Raw genomic sequence first — 16,113 nt, 5'->3', positions numbered from 1 at the left:
CAAGTAGATAAATAGCTACCGCTCCGGCGGGAAGGTAAATGGCATTTCTGTGCGCTGCTCTGGTTCACCAGAAGCGGCTTAGCCCTGCTGGCCACATGACCCGGAAGCTGTACGCCGGCTCCCTCGGCCAATAAAGCGAGATGAGCGCTGCAACCCCAGAGTCGGTCACGACTGGACCTAATGGTCAGGGGACCCTTTACCTTTACTCCAAGCATAGCCAAGCCCGAGTTAAGCTTCATGTTTCTAACCCCAAATGCACAATTTTAGGCTTTTAACAGCCCATTGTGGTTTGTGAAACACAATTCCATAGAGAATGGGAGAGACCTACATTGTGTCTCTTTTGCATTATGATGATTCTGAGTTTGAGTGATGCTAATTTCAGTTCATTACAGTTTCTTTAAAACTCCATTGGAGGCACTAGGTCTGCCTGGGGGAAGGGCCCATATGCTTTGCATGCAGAGAAGGGTCCAGGTTCCGTCCCTGGAATGGATGGACTAATGTTCTAACTCATTCTAAGACAGCTTCATCTGCTACTAAGCTTTGAGCAGTTTTCTAGGAGGAAGGGGCTTGCGATACGTTGTACAGAGCCCTTGTGGAATTAAAACAGCAGCAAAGAACCTACGATCTTAGGAGATAATTTCATAGCCAAAATCACTGAGAGTGTATCCAGGCTTTTGAGAGCTCTCTCGTAGAATTTCTCAGAAAACCCTTTTTGCAATAAATAGGCTACAGGGAAATGACACCACAAGGTGGTTACATTCTGGCAAATGTGCCGTGTGGTGACATAAAGGAGAAACTGGGTTGAGGGAGAAGCAGCAAACATGCTTGAGCTCTTCTTTTGTAGTAGAAACCTTACAAAGATGTGCTGCTGCTGCTGCTGCTGGCGTAATATAGAGCAAAGAGCTCTGAATCCCAGAACTCATGAGCATCGCTTGGAGACAACAGAAGCACATGACAAGTGATGCAAGTTTGGCCTCACTTCCAAGTGGTGAGCAAGCAATGCTACTACTGTGCTTGCATCAGTGCCCAGATGGTTTCACATCAGCTGCCACAAGTTAGCTGTGTACAAAACCAGTTTGGCACTAGCCTGTGCCACATTCATAATATGGGCAAGTATTTACCCAGCTCCGCAACAGGAAATCCCTCCTCGTTTATGGCCTTTAGGGGACAGGAGAGTCATAATCTGCAAGGGCTGTGGGGGAAAGGTAATTATTTCACTATCATCTCAATGCTTTTACGACACCCGGGAGAGGTAACCTGGTACACTGCCTCCCCCCAGCCTGTCAGAACTCATTTGTCCCCATTTAATTTGCGCTGCAATGTAACTTCGTCTTCAAGCACTGTAACTGCTGAATTGCTTTGTGCTGTAATGGGATTTGCAAAACCTACAGCCTTCATTAGCAGTAGCAGCAGCAGCAGTCAGAATAGTGTCTGGCCTAATTGACTATGGAGTTGGTGGCCAGCAAGGTAGTCAACACACTTTGTTCCTTTCAGTTAGAAAATAATTTTTTGAGGCAGAAATCTAAGGACACTTCAAGGGCCAGAAAACCCTAGTTCTTGATGGACAGATTTCAGAAAACAACTGCTCCGCTTGATGATAGCTAGAATATTAGCCATACACTGTGTATTAGGAAACCTCCGAGAAGTACAATTAGCACTCACAACTTGAGCAAGCTAGGCGTGTCATCAGGCCACTGCTAGAAACAGGATGAAATCTAGGTGAAATCTTTCAATGAAGTCTACCATAGCTCTTCTTAATGTTCCTATGCAACAAGAGGTTTCTAGATGATGCACTAATGTATTGTGAGCTCTATTTTAATTTTATGGATGTATTTTTGTACCACCCACACACATGAAATATCAATGCCTCATGGCCGTGGATTCTGCCCTCTTCCACACATTTAATGTAATTTGTGAAAGAGCCTTGAGTGGTCTCTTTGTGTCAGTAGATCCTGCAGGGCAAAAAGACAAGCTGGCAGATAATGCTCCGCCCACATGTAACATGTAAAGTCCTTAAGCTAGTGGCTACCAGTGCATCTTGCGGCAGTGAGTTCAAGAAGTGGGCTGGATATTTTGGCAAGCTGTCTGTAGGCGTGGCCTCTGTAAAAAAGCCAAAGGGGACCTCGAAGCCTTCCTGCACAGCCTCCTTTGAAGCGAAGGGCTCTCCAGTCAGATTGTTCCCAAAGACTGGCATGGCATCATCTGTGCCGAGAAAGCCCAACCTATGAGTTTGGATGTGACCCAGTACAGATTACACTTGGGGCCATGAATAATAAGAGGAACTAGGGGGAATGCATCACATAGTAATTTTTTTTGTTCATTTATTTTGACAGCGGTAATTTATTTCCCATTATTCCTGATAAGGCACCCTAATGGAATTGGAAATATATACAAGGCACACTTCACTAAAAGCACCAGAGCTTTAATCATACAAGACCTCACTGCTGCTTCTGCTCGCCAATCATTATCGGAATGAGGGCTGGGGAGAGCAGGGTGTTTTGTTTTTTTACCTTTCTTTTTTTTTAAAAAAAAAGAATGCACACATGCACCCTGAGGGATGAATTAGGACACTTCCTAATCAAACCATTTTTGCTAGGTTATGCTCCAGAATGCATTAATGCTGGAGGAAATTCTCTCTCTCTCTCTCTCTCTCTCTCTCTCTCTGAACACTTCAGCTGTCTCTACAGAGTTAGAACTGATTTGGTGTTTGGCTAGTGAGAAATTAAACACGACTAAAGTTATTTAAAATAATAATAATAATAATAGTGGTGCAGTTATAACCAGCAAAAGTGTTCCACCTCTCTGCTACAGATAGTTCTAAGGAATTTTGCATTTATTAAAAAAGAAAGAAAAACCTGGGCTCCACATCTGGACTCCACACTTGCCCTAAACAAACAGCATCAGGGCTGCTGCGAAACTGATTTGTCAAATTTCTTTGTCAGGTGAAAGCCCATTAATTGACCAACTGGATCAGACCAAACTTCAGTCAGATCTTGGTCCCTAGTATCTACCCCTAAATATGTTGCTAGGCCCTCTCCTTGTGAATTTCTCTTAATCCTTTTTTAAGATCCTGCACTATTGGCCACCACAGCATTCTGTCTCAATGAGTTTCATAGGTAGATTATGGTTTTATAGATTAAGTTTCTCCACATACTGACTGCTTCGTTGGCTGAGTGCTAGTATGCTGGTGGGGTGGGGGAGGGTAGAGAGAAACATTTATTGGGCCACTTTTCCTTTCTTTATTTCTTTTGGTTCTGCAGTGTAGTAGAAATGAAGTACTTCTTATTGTCAGTGGTTCCCCAGAATTTCCTGAGTGTCCTTGTTTACTTTTTCCGCCATCAGCAAACCTGTATCTGAAGATGAAACAGTCTCTTTATCCAAGGAGCCCTATGCTTTCTGCGTTGCACTTGAGCAAAAACTCAGCAACATCTTTGTTATAACTACATCAGTTGATCCCCTTCTTGCTCAGCCAGTAGAATTTTCTTCAGATTGAGAATGAGGGAAGTTCTGTTCCCACATTCTGAATAGAATCAAAATGCTTCTTTCCCCTGAAAATACCACGGAGAGTAGAAAAGGAAGTTCTGGGAAGTTTTGGTCTTCAGAGGTATTCTGCCTTTGAATATGGAGGCTGTATTCAACTACCATGCCAATCTGTTCTCAATAGGATTATCCTTCATGAATTTGTCTTCAGCCTTCAAAGAAGGACTATACAAATTAGTGGAGGATGTATCTGTTCTCAGTGGTTGGACCTTATTGTGGCATTGACTTAAATACGAGACTCTTGGAACTAACAGAAGGGTATTGGCCACTGGGGTCAGATGCTTGGCAAGATGTCCTGCAGTTGACCAAAGGCAAAAGACATGATCCACCTGAAAGGTTTTTATGTGCAAGCCATGTCAAAAGTAACTTCAAACTGGCCTGGATTTACACCCTAGTACAGTACCAGTTTGTTAACTAGTCTCTGGACCCTAATCTATAAAGAGTCTCTGGGTGAATTCTGAGATCCCAAGAAAGGTTATTGAGGGCGAAGCCTTTGATCCTGTTAAGCAGGTAAAGGATTAATTGTTCATCACCTCCTGGGAAACAGATCAATAACCACTACCCAAAGAAAGCAGCCTATTCACTCACCCTTCTGTTACTGTCATTTGCTTACTCAGTGGCTGTCAAAGGACCAAAATCCATGTCAGAGCAAGTTGCCTTCCAAAGAAGGGGGAGCACAAATCAGTTTCCACAGAAAAGATGGATTGCGGGAGCCTCTCAGTCAATTCTGTATTTCACCTTCCTCCCCCGTGGCACAGTCAGCATGACAGGTGGCAAGAATGGCACTAAGGGGAAATGAGGGAGAAAGGGCACTGAAAGTAACCAAGGGAGGGGGGAGGGTGCCTGTCATTTGCTCAGGCCGTTTGCCTCTTAATGATTGCATGATTGATTTGTTGCTGCTGTAGTGCCCGTGCTCCCCAGAACATGGATATTTAAGTTAGGAAGGAAGAAAGGGCAAGGACATTTTAAAGGCAAAAGATGATATAAGGCAATACATGCCTTGTTATTGGCTTCTTTCTGTGCAAAACCTGCAAATATTGGCATCACGTTTGTTTGGTACCAGGAGAGAAATGACCACCTTCCACTTTGCACCTTTGGGTACATGGTACTTTGAGGACCCAAGCCATCTGCTTATTTGTTTTCAGAGGCAGTGAATGTTAGGGATGTGCTGAGCCCCCAGGAAATTCCCAGGCTTTAATCAAAACCCTGTTGCCTTGACAATCTTCCGACATCCAAATCCCCTAATACACCTTAAGCTGGGGAAGGCATTTAGTAGCAACTCTAGAATAGAGAGCTCCATAGTCTCCTTCATTCTTTGAGTTGGCCACACCCATGATGTAAGGGAAATGTTTTTGTATCATGGAGACCTTTCTCTTAATTCTTAATCAAAATGACCCTCCATAACTATAACCGGATTGAAGCTACCTTTTGATAATTTACTGTGTTTTGCCTTCTTATATTAACCTGAGAACAACTCTGCTGAATCAGGCCAAAGGTCCATGTAGCCCAGCATCTTGCTTCCCACGGTGCCAGTCCAACTGCCCTAGTGGGAAGTCGCAAGCTGGAAGATGACAGCAATAGCTTTTTGTCTGCCCTGAGTCTGTTGCTCATTGGCTTAATTGAAAGATTCTGAATTCTAGTGTGATGTGAGAGGGAGAAAACAGCAGCAGCAGCAACAGAGGGCAGGATGGAACCCTTGGCCCTTCTTTCTGACATTCTTCTAAATATTTGGAGTTGTCAGAATCTCATTGCCTGTGTGCTCACTTTTGTACCCTTCATATAATCAAACTTATGGGACATATCCTTTTCCCCACATGTTATAATCAAGTCTAGTTTTATTATTTGTTGGTTGTGTAGATGAGCCCATATTGTAAAGCCAAAAGAAGACAACAGGCTGAAGGCTGTGTGTGTGTGTGTGTGTGTGTGTGTGTGTGTGTGTGTGTAAAGGCTCATCCACAGTTCCATGGCTTCTAGGCATGGATCCAAGAGGTTTTTTCTTTTGTCCCATCACTTTCCCTGGAAAAGCAGGCTGTTCACAGCTGAATTGGAGCAAACATCAATCAGCTTTTCTGTGGATTGGTGTTTGTTCTGATTTAGTGGTAAATAGTAAGTTTTCCTGGGGAAAGTGTCAGGTCAAAAAAAAAAAAAAAAACCGCCCTCTCGAACCTGTGCCTAGAAGCTAGAAGTCACAGACCAAATGGAAGAAATTGTGGGATGAAAGGGGTTCAGGTAGGTAGCTGTGTTGGTCTGACTCAGTAGAAATAAATTAAAAAATTGTCCAGTAGCACCTTGGAGACCAACTGAGTTTGTTCTGGGTATAAGCTTTGGTGTGCGTGCACACTTCTTCAGGTACAACACTTCTTCAGATGAGAGGGAGAGAGAGAGCATGACTGTTAAGAACATGTCAGATAATAAGTCCTGGTTGGGTCAGATAGCTCTGTTCCTTTTTGTTAGTTCTAATGAGTAAGCAGCTTTGGGCAAGAAGCAGTCAAGGAGAGATAATTTGCAGTAGGAATGGGGAGACTTTGGTTCATTCGCATTTAAAAGCAAACCTACCTAATATGACCTTCCTAAAACAACATGAAAAGCAATGCACAGGCATCCTTCAAAATTTTCACATCTTCAAATTTGGCAATGCGCTTCTCTGGCCAAGTAATGTGTACAAAATGTATATACTAGGGTAAAGGGTGCGTAGTAATGCATATATTAGTGAAAATAGCATTTATAATTCATTATATTAGGGGGAACTGTTGTAAAATGTATATTCAGCAAAATTGCATACAGAAATGTGTATATTCGAAATTTGCACTAAAATGCTGATGAACTTTCATGAGGCCTTTGTTGTTGTTTTTTTAAAAAGTTACAAACTGATGTGAACGGAAGACTAGAAAAATGAGAAACAAGGAAACTGAAATTAACAGATAGGACCTTCTCTGTTTTGCAGAGTACAATATTATCCTAGCAAAGGATGGCTACAATCTGGGGTACAAGATAGGATTTTCATACATCACTTCTTGTGCTTATAGAAGCTGGAAAAGTGATTCATAAATTGTGTAAATAAATAAACAGCAATAGAAGACAAGGCTGTTTAAATGATGAGGTAGCTAAGCTGAAAAAAATCCAGGATGGTTGAGTAGGCCAATTGGAGTGCTAAATGATCTGCCCATCATTGAGAATAGGTAAGAAGGTCAGTTCTGCAACTACCTAACTGCTTGTGACTGCCTTCCAAAAGAGTCAAAGAATCTGGGATAAGTTTCCCATAGGTTCTAAATCTATATGGAATCCACATTGAAAGCATTTAAGCATGTTAGTATTTAGACGTTTGGCATTCTGCACTCTGAATCTGCAAGTCCTCCCAGAAGGAACACAAGAAATGTGTGCTGTACAGCTGCAACCATTTTGAATTTCATGCTTGTGGGATTTCATTTATGCTTTCAGTAGTTAGCTGAGCCAATCATTTATCCTTGACAGGATGTTAAATGTGAAATGTACCATTTTTTGCAGGTGAGCCCAGCGCACCCAAGCTGGAAGGCCAGATGGGAGAAGATGGAAACTCCTTTAAAGTGAATCTCATCAAGCAAGATGATGGAGGCTCCCCCATTCGGCACTATCTCATCAAATACAGAGTTGTAAGTAAGACACTGGCATCTGGGCAAGCCCTGCGTAGTGTTTTATGAATTGTTTCCTGGGCTGTCAAGTGATTAAAAACATTTTTCATTCACTATGACTTCAGTCAATCTAAATTTGTATAAGTTTGCATATCATTCTGAAGCAGCCTTTGCTTTTAGATGACACAGATATGTGTCTTAGCAGGCGCTTGCTACCTGCAGTCCTTAGAAATACTTGTGTTAAAAACAGCATTGTTTTAGAACAAAAATCTTGCTTCTGAGCTAATCCAGGACACATCTTTATTCAATTAAAAGTTATTTCCTTGGTTCTTCTGACCCAAGGCCTAGCCAACATGGTGCCTTCCAGATGTCGTGGACTACAAATCCCATCAGCCCCAGCAAATGTGGCCAATCTTCTGGGATGATGGGAGCTATAGGTCTCTCCATTTTGGGGGCCCAGGCACCAATTTGGCTACCTCTAACAGCTTGGGGCCATGTTATTTGAAGGGTTGCTTTACCCCATATGTGCCTAATCGGCTGCTTTGATCTGGGGAACTACTTTCACTTCTACGAGGACCATATAATGTCCATTCAGATTCTTTGGAGAGTTGACCTTTCAGTGTAGCAGCACCTTTGCTTTGGAATTCCCTGCCTATTAACTTTAGGCAGGCACCCTCACTATACTATTGCATATGCTGCTAAAAACAGTTTCATTTCAGCATGCCTGCCAGGCATAAAATTCACTTACATGCACCTGTTTTTAACATTTTGCTAATGGTATCTGTAGGTTATTCATAATTTTATGTTATTTTATATTTTAGAAGGTTTTTTATTAGGTGTTTTATAAGAGGAAGTCGCCAAAGCTTTCTGTTGCTGTTATGGCATCACAGGAGTGACGATAATCACACAGCTCAAAGCTGGGGTTAACTCTTTATTAACAGAAACACGATCTCTGAAGACCTGGTTGAGCGTCAGGCCTAATGAGCACTGCAGCTCATTCCCGGTGGTCTTACTCTGAGAAACTCTGTTGCTGAGACTGAACATCCCCACCTCCTCACAGCTGTCTGTCCCCTCCTCTCCAGGGCTTTTCCCAAGCACTCAGAGACTGCACCTGCATGCAGCCAACCTCTCCTCCGCCCTTTTCATGCCTCTTCTGGCTCTGGGAGACAAGCGGGGAAGGGAGCTTGTTGCAGCAGGAGGAGGTGACACCCATGGCTCTGCACCAGCCCTGACTCGTCTCTATCTCTTAGCCCAGGCATAGGCAAACTCGGCCCTCCAGATGTTTTGGAACTACAAATCCCATCATCCTTTGCTAACAGGGCCAGTGGTCAGGGATGATGGGAATTGTAGTCTCAAAACATCTGGAGGGCCGAGTTTGCCTATGCCTGTCTTAGCTTCTCTCCTACCACCTCCTGCTTCATTTTCTGGCTCTAATTCTGGACTTCTCTCTGCCACCAGCTCTCAGCTCACTAAGCCCTGTTAGCTCTTCCCAGTCTTCTCCCTCACCCATTGTTGTCTCACCCCAGGCTTTGAGCCTTCTTCCCTTGGTGGTTCCCTAGCTGGTTCCTCCCATTATACTTCTATGTCCAACCAGCCCATGATCCCTGCACCAGCTGCAATATGACCCCGCTCAGTGAGACTGGCTTTGGATCTAGCAGAACCTCAGCCAGGCTCAACCCCACCTCCTCCCCAGCTTTGGATCTTCCTGCTGGCAAGCATCCCACCATTGCACTTCATTGAGTGCAGCAGGCTTTCAGTGAGTGCAGGGTTGAGCTTACCTTGTTTTTTCAAAGTGGCTTAAGGTGGTGTTTTTTCTTCTTCTTCCAATTAAACATTTCTCTAGTGTTCTGTAGCCTCCTTGACTGCCAGTGGTTCATGATACGTGGGATGGGGAGATGTCTCCCCATTTTCCTGTGCTTACAGGAGAACCCCACCAAGAACATTGTGGGTTTTCAGAAAGTATAGGTATCCGAGGGGGCTGTAGAATGCAGACCTCCATAACAGTGACTGAAAGAAAGGGGACCCACAAAACTCCTCTGCCACCTCAAAAGGGAGATAAGCACAAGACAAACCCAGCACACCACCTGTGAAAATTTCAGCACAATTTTATTTCCCCTTTTGTGACTTTTAGACATATTTTCTTTTCTCATTATTTGATGGCAAGTGGTAAAAAGACCCTCTCCACGCTAAAAAGGACAGAATCGTTTTTCGGCCAGTCAGAAGCTGTAAGCCATCTTCCTAGGCTCCTTTTATTCCTACCACTTTTGTGCCAAAGGCATTACTTTAGGGCAGAGAGGAGAGGAGGAGAGAAACCGTTTGTCTGGATCTAGATGTTCTTTTGTGTTCAGAAATCATAGCCTTGTCTAAACAGCAGCTCACTGCTAAACTGCCCTCCCTGCTTTTTCTATCCATTCCCGCAACCCACGCTGCATTTCCACAGAAGCATTCTGCTGAATGGAAACCTGAGATGCGTCTTCCTTCAAGCAGTGACCATGTCATACTCAAGGCTCTGGATTGGAACGCTGAATACGAGGTCTATGTGATTGCGGAGAACCAGCAAGGGAAATCCAAGCCTGCGCATTATGCCTTCAGGACTTCAGCGCAGCCAACCATCATCCCAGGTATGGCAGCAACCAGCTTCCCGCCATTGTTTTCTGCTTGGAATTAATGCAACAGCGCCACATCCTTTAATGTGCTTGAGTTTTTTAAAAACCAAAAAACACCAAAATCCTCAGCAACTTGCTTGCTTACAGCCATTCTCATAACCGGTTACCCATCTAAAGCTTTATTACTCAGCCTTGGACATACCAAACACGATAGGTCGATCCATAGTACAGTCCAACTGGTTTAGCCATTTCCCCTGCCCGCCAAGTCCATGAAGTGGTCGTTCCTTGTAACTCATGGCACTCAGGTGAGAATCTTCAAACCCATCGTCAAGGCAAAGGGTAAAATCCAGGTCCCGTGCCATTGTTTCTGGCAATGTACTTCTTCTTTCCTCCAATGGCCAGTGCTGTGAAGCAGGCCTGGGGGACTTGTAAACCTTCAGATGTTGCTGGGCTACAACAGCCATGATCCATGCCCACTGGCCATGCTGGCTAAGTCTGATGGAAGCTGGAGTTGCAGCAACATGGGGAGGACCGACATCAGCAGGGACTGCCGTTCAAATGTACCTGTGGATTTTTCACCCCTTCATACTACAGGAGCATCTCTGGCATTGAGGCTTAAGCAGATGTGATGCTCAAGAAGTGTGAGCTTTTCTCCTTCTTAGTTTTCACATGCAATTTTTTGCTCTCTTTCATATCGGCTATCCCCCAAGATATAGCCAAAGGAGATGCAAGCTTAATATTCAAAGAAAGCGTTCTAGCTTGATTTTTACCACACAGAGGTGTATTTACACAAATGAGAAACCACAGAAGTAAATAAGGCACTTTATGGTATTATTAAAAATCAAAAGCGTAACTCAATTTTTCTAATGCGTGCCATATATCAAGGCAGTAATGCCTGGAGGAAAAGTTAGCAGCTTTGGAGCAGCTAAAGAAGGCCTTGGCAGGAGTGGTTAACCTGTGCCCCCCCCCCCAGATGTTACTGGATTACAACTCCCATCCTTTCCTATTGGCCACACTAGCTGGGGCTGATGGAATCTTAGCATTTCCAGAGTCACAGGTTAACCACCCCTTCTTAAAATGTCAACCACAGGCAAAACCAAGCTTAGGGATTAGCAAAAACTCTGGTGACACTTGATATTAAGTACCATTGTGACCATGAAATTGTTCACCTCTACAGAACTCTTGCTATTTTAGACCTTGAACAAATAGCATCTCAAAAATAACTGTTTTGGCACATTGAGATATTGATTGCACAGCAAATGCAGAACACCGAGTCCACGGGCAGAGCAGCTGCCTGAATGTTGGGCTATGAAATCACGTTGCAACATGCTGCTGTTATTTGGAAAGTAATGTAGTGAGCCGTGGACTCAGAGCAGAAGGAGGAAAATCACTCATTCACTTGCCACACACCTCTTAGCCTAAGCTTTCTATACTTGGTAATAAGAAAAAAATTAAAATTCAACATTTCTTGCCAAGGCAGCTTAATCACACATTGTGCCAAGAAGAACTGAACCTCATGACGCAAATTAAGACCATGTTTATATTTGGCTTCGTTTGCTTAATCCATTTTGTGTTGGCTCATGAAGGTAACGGGCAAAAGAGGAAAACATTTTAGGAGCTAGAAATAGATTTATACTAGGCCTGACATATTTGGGGGCACAGAATCCTTCTGGAGGGGCACATGTCTGCAGCAGGCAAGTGCAAGGGATACTAGAATCACTGCAGTATCCCTTGAATTTAACCACTGCTGCTAGAAGCATGTCCCCAAGGAGGATTCCCCGCCCACAAATAAATCCCATTGTGCCTGGAATACATCTATATTTACTCTTTTTTGCCTATCAGTGATGTTTCCCCCATTTTTGTGGTGTATTTTGCTCATCAACTTGATGAGCAACAAACGAGAGAGAAGGCTAAAGACTTCACTCCCTGTTCATGGCAAGCCCTGTGCCTCCATGTATATAGCTCCATTTTTGGGTAAGGGTGATGGAGACACCTTGGAGAAGAAGGCTTTACTTGGGCTTTGTGGTAATCTTTGCATTTTGCCTTTTCTCCTCTTACTTTCGGAAGGGTTGAGGTGGACACAATGTCATTTGCCACCTAAAGATTACGCCTAACTAAGCAGAGACACTCAGTAACATACTAAACTGACTGATGTTCTCGTTTGCCACACCAGCATCTCTAACTAATGTTCCACACCATCAACTCTTTGAAGGACAAATTTCATTGCCAGAGCTGTAACAAATTCTGGGGTAGGGCAGTGGTGGTGTTTGGTTCTCAAGCGCGTTTTCCAATTCAAATTTGTTTCCAAGAATTTGAATTTATATCTTCCTGGTTTGACTTCCCCTTCCCCACCCCGGCCCCCAAACATTCCAAATTATTGTTGGATCCAGATCACTAAAAGAAAAAGGAAAAAGGGAATTGAATTGGCTGGTTGAGATTTGGCATTAACGCCATAAAACTGAGTCGCAGAACTGGCAGCCAAATTTCAAAGTTCAAGTCTGAAATTTAAGCATTTGGCTTTCTGGCTGGAAAATTCTTTCAAAATTTTGCTAAAAATAAAAAATCAATTTCAGCTCCATTTTATAACCTGTTTTAAGTTCAAATGGAAAGTGTGACAGTTTGCAAAACAGGGGTGAAAAGCAGTTGGTAGCTCTTAGGGTTAGCGGAGGTGCACAAGAAATTATCAGCTGGGTGGGAACAGAGAAGACTGGACTCTTCTTCCCTTTAATGGAGTGTGAGGCACTGCTGCCATTTTGTGGTTTATTTAGCTCTGGTGTGGTGTAGAAGGTGCTATACAGAATGTGGCAAGACCATTCTCTGCCCAGAGGATTTGTAGTCAACATTATTCCGACACAATTGGCACAAGGGGAAAGAAGTCCAGGGCTGGCAGTGAGGTGAGGGGTGGGGGAAAGCATGGCAATTCTGGCTGGGACTAATGGGAGTTATACCCTAAAACACCTGGAGGCACCAAATTGGCAAAGGCTGCTTTGATTCAACTCCCTCCTTGTTCCTAGGTCCCAATCTCTATGCCAACAGCATGTACTGTCGGCCACATTCTGTATTCTTAAATGGGAGCAGCTGACTTGTTAGAAGTTTGTAGTCCAGGTAAGGTCTGAGACGTGCCTCTCTTGGGAGACCCAAGTGGTTATTAGGAGACAAGCTGCAATCTCTTCCCCAGTATTTCTGGATGTTGTGGGTGTTTTTATTGCCAGCAAGGATTCCCTGGGGCAGCTGCTTATGGAGTTCTACCCAAGGACGATTAGAAAGGCAGAAGCAATTCTCAAAGTTGAGGCGAGTTTCTTGGGCAGGCTAGGCATTAGGTAGAAGTGGGCTTGTTTATTCTTGCATTGAAAATCCCCATTGGAAAGTGTTCCTTTGCCAAATACTGCCAGCTCATTCCCTTGTCCTCCAAGCATCCTCTGTCACAGTGTTGATTTCCATCTCATTTGCTCGCTAACCCTCCATCCTCTCCAAATTCCTCTTCTCGCTGCCAGCTTCCATATAAACCTTTACCATTACCATTGCTGCTGCCGCTGCTGCTCTGTTTTTCTAACCTTTTGGACATTTTTTTTTTTAAATTATACTAAGTTAAATAAGCCTTTTAAATTCTTATTGTTTTTTCTATATTTATGATGTTTTTTTTTTCTTTTACCTATTTTTCTCTCTTTCTCTCTTTCTTTTCCCCCCTGTATCCCTTCCCCGCCCTTGTTCCTTTCCTGTGTCTGTCATCATACATGTCACTTTGGACCCCAATGGAAACATCCACTTCACATACACCCAATCTTTTGTTTTAATGATGATGATGATGATTTAAAAAACCAACAACGCCCAACCATTTTCTGACCCCATCTTGGGAATCATTTGTGGCGGCTGCAGCAACTCTGGGATGTCCAGCGGCCTCGTCCCCCTTTGTCTTGTGGCTCATCTCTGCAGCAGCTCTGCTTCTGCTCTGTTAGAAACTTTTGCAAACAACAACAGCATCAAACAGATATTTGCTTTTGAAGACCCTGGTTTTCTCGCTGAGGCCTGAAAGCAAGATTAAATTCCTTATTTCCAAGGATTGCTTCTGAGGGTCGGGAAATAAAACGCAGAACACAAGAGATCCATTATTTTTGGGGAGAGATGTGCTATTTTGTAATGAGGGAGGGAGATAAAAGGTTCAAATTGGGCATTTTTACTGTTTTGTGTGTGCATCCTATACCATGATTCCCTCCCTCTCCCGTTTTCAACCACTGGATGTAAAAACAACTTTTCAAATTACAAGGGGGGAAAGAATGAAGAGTGTTTCTGATACTGGTCTTTGTTGCCATTTTCACACATCACTGTTTGTTCATCCTTGCCAATAGTTCAACAGAATCTTTTTTAACAAACTAAGAAGAATAAGAATAAAATAATGAGAAGCAACATCCAAAATTTATGGTTGCACACTTCCCATCTTGATGTGACTGGAGTTACTTGGGGTAGATTGTCCATGAGGCTTTTGTCATGTGTTAAAAGGGTTCCTAGGAACTAGTTTGCCTGAACATGTCCAACTCAGGATGGTACATTGCAGCTTACATTCATTAGAAAACCTGAGAAAATCTAGTTGGTTCAGTAAACTGTTGCCTGTGGGTTCGTGGAGCATTTTGGCTGAGCCCTGCAAACTCTGTCCATAGCATTCTGAGTATATTGCAGTGGCAGTAACAAATCTACCTATGCAGCCATGTGAGTTGATAAGAGTTCTGAGCTTGTTTTTAACTTGCAGAACAGTTTTTTTTTTTTAATGATGAGGGGGCATTCAAAACATGGCTTCTCGATCTTGCACAGGCCACTCTGCTACTGTCAAGGCTCTACCACACTTATTCACACACACATGATTTCAGAAAGTTCATGGTGCCATACAGAATGACAGCCTCAGGTAAGGTATTCAGACAACCAGTTTGCCCTGGGTGCCATGCACTACAGAAGGAATACATCTCTGTATTAGGACCTTAGGACGTTCACTGTGATGCCACAGCCATTTGTTCAGAACTCTTAGGAATTTTACATGTTTCCATTCTTTTTTTTTTAATGAATATCTGGCTGTGGTGGCCATTTCAAACGGTTAGCTCATGCCCAACCCCAGTGCTTGCCAACATGCTCACCATGAGTTGGGTCCCTTAGCATCAAATGGCAGGAAGACAAAGTCATTTGAGTACCAGCTGGTTCAGCTTTGTACAGTGCAAGTTTGTATGACCATTTTGGTCTAGGTTTCCACTGCTGTGCTGAGAAGTTCATAAGAAGCTGCTCTCTGTCCTTTCAACAGTCAAAAGGTTAGCTGGCAATACATAACCTGCCAAACTGATACTGTTTTTCCTTTGTCACCACATTCTTCATCGTATGAGTGCTAGCTAATAGGAGATAATATGGCACAAATAGCACATCTCCCATTTAGAGTCCAGCTCATTGCTATTTGTGCTTTATTATAACCTTTTAGAAGCTGCTCTCATATGTCAGTACAAAACAAAATGGATGCATGCCCACCAGATTTTTTCCACACAGCATTACGTGGAAATTGCATCACTCCTAGTCAGTGGAATTAATTAACAGAAAGTTAGGAAGGTTCACCTTTGGGGGAAAGAGAGAGAGAAAAACTCTGTCATTCCACTCTGGTTTGTTTTAGAAGTTTGCCAAAAGGTCTGGATTGGAATTGGAAATAATTTCCAAGTCTTAGCACAGCCTTGGGGATTGTTCAAGATGTGGAGAGAGACCTACTGCAGCCTGGGGACATCTCTTCCCTCCAGATTTGATCTAGAATTGGTCCATTCCAATGAGGACCCAAGAATCCAGCTCAAATTCTGATAAAGGTGGAATTTCTTACCATTCCTATTCAGGAATGCTTTTGGTATGAGATAATTCTGTCTGAGAGCAAGGGTTTAATTTAGATGATACACAAGATTGTTCTGATACCCGTGACTTTGCAACGCTATACATGAAACACACATTTTATTTGCACCTGCTGTGCTTTGTGATTGCAAAATGCTGCCTGAAAAGTTCAAGTGAAAAGACAAACTATGAACGTTCAGTGCCCAGCTAAGAGTTGGGGTACTGATAGAGTGATAGAGTGAGGTCTGTGCCATATTTTGAGCAAAATTCAGAGATTCGGAATACATAGCGAGTCAGTTGAGATGGAGTTTGCAGTTGAATTTGTGCAATGGAAATCAGCATTGGGAATTAGCTTTTCCTTAAACATTTTGTGAAAAGCACTCCCTCACAAGTCACAATAATTCACAGTTACAGATAGTGGAATGTTGATTCTGGATTCACAGGCAATTCAGTCTCAGCTTGCTAATGGAGAGGAGAACTTTCAAGCGGCCAGCACAGTAGAATGTTGTGAAATT

General features: G+C 43.2%; 1 protein-coding gene across 8 annotated transcripts in view; it reads left to right on the top strand.

The window, feature by feature from the left end:
• NCAM1 (neural cell adhesion molecule 1) overlaps positions 1 to 16,113 on the top strand; it is a 220,744-nt gene that overhangs the window by 186,600 nt on the left and 18,031 nt on the right. For 7 of the 8 annotated variants that reach the window (XM_081889758.1, XM_081889759.1, XM_081889757.1 and 4 more), the window contains 2 exons: positions 7,045 to 7,169; positions 9,589 to 9,769. In XM_081889758.1, the coding sequence (XP_081745884.1) occupies positions 7,045 to 7,169; positions 9,589 to 9,769 (306 nt within the window). Of the gene's footprint in view, positions 1 to 7,044; positions 7,170 to 9,588; positions 9,770 to 13,630; positions 14,168 to 16,113 lie in introns of those variants that run through there. The other variant, XM_081889764.1, reaches the window with a different exon arrangement.

The sequence above is a fragment of the Podarcis melisellensis genome, assembly GCF_964234715.1.
Source record: "Podarcis melisellensis genome assembly, chromosome: 15".
Classification (NCBI taxonomy): domain Eukaryota; kingdom Metazoa; phylum Chordata; class Lepidosauria; order Squamata; family Lacertidae; genus Podarcis; species Podarcis melisellensis.
Note: the sequence above shows the minus strand (reverse complement) of the source record. Positions and strands in the feature narration are given on the sequence as shown.